The 7,780-nt window shown below is 46.6% G+C and overlaps 1 protein-coding gene across 1 annotated transcript in view; it reads left to right on the top strand.

Moving 5' to 3' along the window:
• The window catches only part of LOC105510275 (neuroblastoma breakpoint family member 9-like), a 28,652-nt gene that overhangs the window by 9,977 nt on the left and 10,895 nt on the right, over window positions 1–7,780 (top strand). The window contains exons 7-10 of the mRNA XM_011939954.1: window positions 4,332–4,434; window positions 5,287–5,501; window positions 6,559–6,631; window positions 7,097–7,302. Of these exons, the coding sequence (XP_011795344.1) occupies window positions 4,332–4,434; window positions 5,287–5,501; window positions 6,559–6,631; window positions 7,097–7,302 (597 nt within the window). The remainder of the gene's footprint in view (window positions 1–4,331; window positions 4,435–5,286; window positions 5,502–6,558; window positions 6,632–7,096; window positions 7,303–7,780) is intronic.

The following is a 7,780-nucleotide window of genomic DNA, read 5'->3' as shown; positions in this document are numbered from 1 at the left end:
AAAAAAAAAAAAAAGAAAATGAGATAAAGCCCCTCGCCCTGTGGTGTTGAAGAAGGCACTTGACATGGGGGCATTTGGTGGTAGGAAGTGCTTCAGACTGGAGCAATCTCCATGGAGAGCATGTCCCTGAATAACACAGCAGAAGCCACATGGAGGGCCTGTGAAGTCTCCTGAGGCATAGAGGACTGTGGGGCAAGTTTGTCCTCTCCTAAGGGAAAGAATTAGGTTCAAAATGCGAACTGTGACACAACACCAAGTCTGTGCCTGGGAATCAGATCCGTGGTGGGATGCGGGAGACAGCTGCCAAAGTCCAGAGAGGCTGCGCAAGTCCCCAGTGATATGGGGAGCAAAGGGTCTTTTCAATATTTGGTGACATCTTGATGGTGGCCCTCCAGATCAGAAATGCATTGCCTGATGGAACAGGAAACCATGCAGGGGCATTTTGTTAAAGATAAACCATGAGAGCTTTCAGTTGAATGGTGACCCATGCCTAGATGTCCATGTCTCTGTGCACATTGGGCTGACTGTGCCTGCAGAGTGTGAAGTGCGAAATATCTGAACAAACACTTCTGTATTTACAGAAAATGCTGAAGATGCGGATGAAGATGTTAACGTTGAGGACACTGAGTAAGTACAGGAATTATGTGCCCCAGGTAACACTGAATAATCAGGTGCAAGTAATGGGTTTTAACATATGAAAAAGGTCTAGGAGGCACACCCTGTGTCTGGCATCTACAATGGGCCACAAGCCTGCATTTCCTTGGCCACAGTATGTGAAATTCAACCCAACTTAGACTCAGGGTGTGGCAGCTGTTGTGTTTCTCTGTGTGTGGCGAGTGTCATATCTGTACCGTACAGGGATAGCTGAGTCTTCATCTTTCTCAGCTCCTATCTATCCAGTGAAAAGAACACCGGTTGCTCTCTTCTTCTCTGTGTCCCATGGCAGCCATGCTCTGTTGTAGAGAGAAGAGGATTGCCTGTTCCCTCTTAAAGAGAACCTCCTGTTTGCTTTCTGTGACCACTGTCTTAATGCCTCCTGTCAAAACCTGCTAGGTCTCCCTGGGTTCCAATCCCTCTGTATTTAATCTTCTGGCATCTCTATCTCACCTCATCAGGGAGGTGCAGAAGGCAGAAGAAAAGGAAGTCCCTGAGGACTCAGTGGAGGAATGTACCATGACTTGTTCAAATAGCTATGGCCCTTCTGAGTCCAACCAGCCTCACAAGAACTCCAAAGTCACATTTAAGGAAGACCAAAGGGACTTGACTCTGCTTATAGACCATGAATCGTCTCCTGATGGACGGCAGGATGCTCTAAACCTTGTCCCAGGTAGCCTTTATTTTCCTTGTGTCTCATACCTCTGTCTAGGCTACAGAAGATCCATTCATTGTGAGGACAGGCTATATACGTACATATTGGTTTACTCAGAAACTAGGATGGAGCTGGGGCGGTGACTCACACATATATTCGCAGCACTTTGGGAGGCCCAAGTGGGAGGATCATTTGAGTTCAGGAGTAGAGAATATGGTGAAACCCATCTTTACAAAGAATACAAAACATTAGCCAGGCATGTTCCTTTGCCCTTATACTCCCAACGGCTCAGGAGGCTTAGGTGTGAGGATTGGCTCAGATGATCCACCCACCCTCATTCACTTTTCTCAGGCTAGACTCTGTCTCCTTTTCGTTGGCTTGTCTTAGGTGTTAATAAGAAGTCTCTGGCCAGGGTCGCTGGGCTGACATCTGTAATCCCAGCACTTTGGGAGGGTGAGGTGGGCGGATCACCTGAGGTCAGGAGTTCGAAAGCAGCCTGGCCAACATGGCAAAATTGCATCTCTACTAAAAATTCAAAAAAATAGCTGGCATGGTGGTTGGTGCCTGTAATCCCAGCTATTTGGGAGGCTGACGCACGAGAATCACTTGAACCCAGGAGGCAGAGGTTACAGTGAGCTGAGATCGTGCCACTGCACTCCAGCCTGTGCGACACAGTGAGAGTCCTTCTCAAACAAAACAAAAAACCCAAACCAACCAACCAATCAAACAAAAAAATTAACGAAACAAAAAACAGTCTCTTGAGCTACACAGAAACATTGGCCACTCATGGGGTAAAAAGCTCAGAGCCTAGCCTTGCTTTATAGAAACTTGTAAGCAAGAAAAGGGTGGAAGTGTTTGTGTTCTGGTTTCAAGGTGACTGCGTAGCTCAGACGAGTTGACTTAAAGGAGATCAAGAGTGGAGATGAGAAGAGTGAAACCAGGGAAACAGCATCTTCAAATCAGTGGACAAGGCTGTCAGTGACATACCTCAGTCCTGATTCAACCTATTTGATTTCACCAGTTATTAACCCATCATGTGTTTGGGTTTTTTCTCCCCAGTCCCTGGCTCCAGCTCTTCTACCACAAATGTCAGCATGGTGGTATCTGCGGGCCCTTGGTCCAGTGAGAAGTCAGAGATGAACACTCTAGAAATCAATGAGAAATTGTGCCCCCAGCGGGCAGAGAACAAACATCAGTTCATAAACACCAAGGAGAAATTTCTTGTAACTCAGCTGGCCTACTTTCTGGCCAAGGGGCAGAACACTTACAGTAAGTTCCATAGGCTCACCATCGCAAAAGTGATGAATGATGTCCTGTCTTCTCTCTGAGAAACTGAATTCTCTCTCCATCAGAAGTAATTTAATCCTTCCTGTACTTCTAGGAAAATAGAAATGGGTATTTTCACATTTTGTTAAAGTTGGAAGACAGAGGTACCAAAGTATTTTGAAACATCCATGTTTGCAGTCAACTGGGGACGGGCCTAGAGTTAAAATCTCAGTTATGGTTTCAGACACAGGCACAGAATGACCTGTTTTCTCCAAGAGGCTAAATCATGTTTTCAAGAATCCTCTCTGTACCATATAAGATCTGGCAGACAAGTAGCATCTATTCTGTTGTTCTAAATGTCTCGGGCTAGTGAACTTTTACTCAGTTCAAGCTTCTGTTGAGGCCCAATAGGCAAAGCTCTGTTCTAGGGACCCTGAGGGAAATTTGGTGATAGTACACAGTACCCGCTGTGAGGGGCGTCAAGAGGGGTCTGCTCCTAATAGAACCTGTGGTATCTATAACTGACAGCATCAAGAGCAGGGAGTAGGGGCCGTGCAAGGTGGCTCAGTCCGGTAATCCCAGCACTTTGGGAGGCTGAGGCGGGCGGATCACGAGGTCAGGAGTTTGATTCCATCCTGGGTAGCGTGGAGAGACCCCGTATCTACTAAAATTACAAAAATTAGCTGGGCGTGGTGGCGGGCACGTGTAGTCCCAGCTACTCGGGAGGCTGAGTCCGGAGAATCCTTTGAACCCAGGAGGCAGAGGTTGCAGTGAGCCAAGATCATGTCATTGCACTTCAGCCTGGGCAACAGGGCAAGACTCATGAAAAAAGAAACAAACAAAAATGACAGAGAGTACCCTGGTGGGAGGGAAGTCCTGTTTCTTGGGGCACAGGCTTTTGTTCCTAAAGAGGAAGAAAGATGCACCCAAGAATGTGTGGAAGTAGCAGTGCAGTGTGCAGAGCAGGAACACTGGGCCTGTCTCCTGGGCTCCATCCAAGTTGCTTGTCCTGTCTGTCCCTCCGTTTCCTCATCTGTTCATAGGGTACTACAGTAATACCTACCTCTGTAAATTGCTGCAGTGAATTATATGAGCTATTTCTTATCAATCTCCTAGAACATTTATGGGCACAGAGTAAACACTACCTATTAGTTCTTCACTCTAGTGTTTCTAAATTAACACAAACTTTGTTAGTATTTGGGCGTATTTCCTTCATCGTCTTGTGGGCTTATGTCTCATGCTTTATGTTTCTGTTACGATTGTTAAAATCATATCTGCAGATATGATTTAAAAATCAAAGATTTTTCAGATCTTTGACATATTTGTCCTTGAAATTCCCAGTGAAAGGGAAACCATCAGTCCCATAGTCCTAGGGCCTTCCCGACTGTCCAAGAAATCTCTACTTCATGCCCCAGTGCAGTGTTTGGAGGAGAGGCTGCAAGGCTTGGGAAAGTGGCCCCGCATTCAGAGTCAGACCTCAGGGGCTGTGAATTCTGACTCCACTTCATTGTGGTTGAATCATCTTGTCAACTTCCTTGATGTGCCTTGAGTTTCTCTTTCTTTGTCTGTAAATTTTGAAGGATTAGATGCCAGAAAGTTGGGAGACTGAAGAGTAAAGAGGTGGAAATCCCTGCCTAGAGCCTGGTACTGGAGACAGTTATGTCCTTGGTATTGGACCTGGCTCCTGCCCTGTAGGCAGTGGCCACCGCAGTGTGTCCAGCTTTTCACTGAGGCCGGTGTGTCTGTCTTTTCTCAGACTATGAAGAGTGCAAAGACCTCCTAAAATCTATGCTGCGGGATGAGCTTCAGTTCAAGGAGGAGAAGCTTGCAGAGCAGCTCAGGCAAGCGGAGGAGCTCAGGTGAGGGGGCGCTATGCATACAGGTGGGCAGGTGTGTAAATCTCTGAACTACAGGCACTCGGCGGGGCGAAGTAAGGGCTAAGCTGGGTCTGGGGAAGGGTAGGAATTACCATGGCAGGCTCACAACACACAAAGATTTATGAAACAGAGAACAAGGATAGTAATAAGTTATGGGTTGCAGTTGTTTCTGAGAGTCTTGGTTTCTCTTTTTCCAAGAAGTAATTGTTGAGGTGAAATATGCATAACACAAAAATAACTAAAGGAGTTATTTAGTTATTTGCACCCAGCAGCATTCAGTGTACTGAAAATGGTGCGCCATCACCACCCCACTTACCCTTAGTCAGAATCACCTCCTGACTGACTGCGGCTTCTCATCCTTTCACTCAATCAATGTTGCGTTCTGGAGCCTGTCATTCTTTTCTTCTTTCGTCTTTTCAATTGGCCCCGTCTGCACCTGGCCTCATTTCTGTCCATGGCTTTGCATCTAGTGACTGCAAGATGCACTATGTGTATTTTCACATGGAAATGTCCATGGCCAGAGTGAAAAACTGAAAGGATGAATGTCTTTTTGAAACTGAATAAGGAAGACACCTACTTTTGTTTACAGAAGGGAAAGATGAATGGAACATTGTCGAGGATCTTACAGGAGCCCTCTCTGATATAGAGGAAGCCTGTAAACCATTTTTTGTTCTTTCTCTTGGCCACAGACATTTCTTTAAACATGTGCTGACCTTCTTGGAGGTCTCCTTGAGGTCCTCCTTGAGGACATTGTCTCAGAAATCTCTGTCACAATATTGGATCTGATCACTCACCCCTTTCCACTGTTAAATTTTCTCTACTATCTCACCGTAGGCAATATAAAGTCCTGGTTCACTCTCAGGAACGAGAGCTGAGCTACTTAAGGGAGAAGTTGCGGGAAGGGAGAGATGCCTCCCGCGCATTGAATCAGCATCTCCAGGCCCTCCTTACTCTGGATGAGCGGTCCAACTCCCAGGGGCGGGACCTCCGAGAACAGCTGGCCGAGGGCTGTAGGATGGCACAGCACCTCGTCCGAAAGCTCACCCCAGGTAAGGTTTCCATAGGACCTGATGATCCAAAACCCCCGACTTATGCGAGACTCCATACCTCTGTACTTTTACACTGACAGTTGTATTGGTGATGTTTTTTTCCACTGAACATACGTGGCCATGACATGACCAGGACTTCTTGAGTGAGAACAGAGATGGGAAACCCTGCAACCCATGGGTTTGGAGGTCACAGTATTGCGAATGTCCCTCCTTCCTTGATGGAAGATGGTGTTTGGAGCCAGAGGCAACATCTCTCTAGTTGTAAAGGAGAGGAAAGAGGCTGTGACAAGAGGGTGCTTGTTAGAGTGAAAAGAGCTCTGGACTAGGAATGAAGGTTCCCCGGCTGTCTCTTTGGCAGTGTTCTTAGTAACTGTCCTAGAGTGAGTGATTTTTGCCTCGTGAGATTCTCTCTCTCCATCTGCAAAAGCAGGCAAATGGTCTCTTGCAAGGTTCTGAAGCATCCAAATGTGGGATCACTTATGACTGCTTTTCAAAATGAGATAAAGTCCCTCGCCATGTGGTATAGGAGAAGACACTTGATGTGGGGGCATTTGGTGGTAGGAAGTGCTTCAGACTGGAGCACTCCCCAGAGAGAATGTCCCTGAATAACACAGCAGAAGGCACATGGAGGGCCTGTCAAGTCTCCTGATACATAGAGGACTGTGGGGCAAGTTTGTCCTCTCCTAAGAGAAATAATTAGGTTCAAAATGCGAACTGTGACAGGACACCAAGCCTGTACCTGGGAATCAGATTTGTGGTGGGTTGATGGAGACAGCTGCCAAAGTCCAGAGAGAGGCTGCACAAGTCCCCAGTGATATGGGGAGCAAAGGGTCTTTTCAATATTTGGTGACATCTTGATGGTGGCCCTCCAGATCAGAAATGCATTGCCTGATGGACAGGAAACCATGCCAGGGCATTTTCTTAAAGATAAACCATGAGAGCTTTCAGTTGAATGGTGACCCGTGCCTAGGTGTCCATGTCTCTGTGCACATTGGGCTGACTGTGCTTGCAGAGTGTGAAGTGCGAAATATCTGAACAAACACTTCTGTATTTACAGAAAATGATGAACATGTGGATGAAGGTGTTAAAGTTGAGGAGACTGAGAAAGTACCGGAATCATGTGCCCCCAGGTAACACTGAATAATCAGGAGCAAGTAATGGGTGGTAACATATGAAAAATGTCTAGGAGGCACACCCTCTCTGGCATGTAGGATGGACCAAAAGCCTGCATTCCCTTGGCCACAGTATGTGAAATTCTACCCAACTTAAACACAGGGTGTGGCAGCTGTTGTGTTTCTCTGTGTGTGGTGAGTGTCGTGTCTGTACCGTACAGGGATAGCCGAGTGTTCATCCTTCTCAGCTCCTATCTGTCCAATGCAATGAACACCCAGTTGCTGTCTTCCTCTCTGTCTCTCATGGCAGCCATGCTCTGTTGCAGAGAGAAGAGGATTGCCTGTTCCCTCTTAAAGGGAACCTCCTGTTTGCTTTCTGTGAGCACTGTCTTAATGCTTCCTGTGAAAACTGGCTAGGACTCCCTGGGGTCCAATCCCTCTGTGTTTAATCTTCTGACATCTCTATCCCACCTGGCTCATCAGGGAGGTGCAGAAGGCTGAAGAGAAGGAAGAATCCGAGGACTCACTGGACGAATATGCCATCGCTTGTTCAAATAGCCACGGTCCTTGTGAGTCCAACCAGCCTCACAGCAACACCAAAATCACATTTGAGGAAGACCAAGTCAACTCATGTCTCATTGACTCGTCCTCTTATTATGAATGGGAGGATGCTGTATCCATTATCCCAGGTAGCCTCTATTTTCCTTGTGTCTCATACCTCTTTCTGTGCTGAGGAAGTATAACCCCGAAGACAGACGCTATATACACAAGTTGGTTTAAATAAAAATCTACAATGGGATTCTAAACACAGATATCAGGGAGGTTTTCTGTCCTTCTCAGCTCATGTCATGCCTTTGTCTCGCGGTCCCCAGTGTGAAGTTAGTGGACCCCAGGCAAGTGTGACAACCTCATAGTCACCTGAATGCAGGAGGTGCATGGGAGGTAACTGTGAGGCTTCCTAGCTTCGATTCAGTATCTCTTGTCACCTGTGATTAAGTCATGTGTCCCCAAACAATGTCCATGGAGTTTCTATGCCTTTTGAAGAAGACTGGCAGCCTTGCCTTTGTATTTGGATATATTGTTCCCCAGGCTTCACTACTCTCAGCTTTAATCTTGATCTCTTTTAAGTCAGCTTGGTTAGCTGCACAGTCACATTGAAATGTGGAC

Source organism: Colobus angolensis, unplaced genomic scaffold (assembly GCF_000951035.1).
Source record: "Colobus angolensis palliatus isolate OR3802 unplaced genomic scaffold, Cang.pa_1.0 Scaffold185, whole genome shotgun sequence".
Lineage (NCBI taxonomy): Eukaryota > Metazoa > Chordata > Mammalia > Primates > Cercopithecidae > Colobus > Colobus angolensis.
Note: the sequence above shows the minus strand (reverse complement) of the source record. Positions and strands in the feature narration are given on the sequence as shown.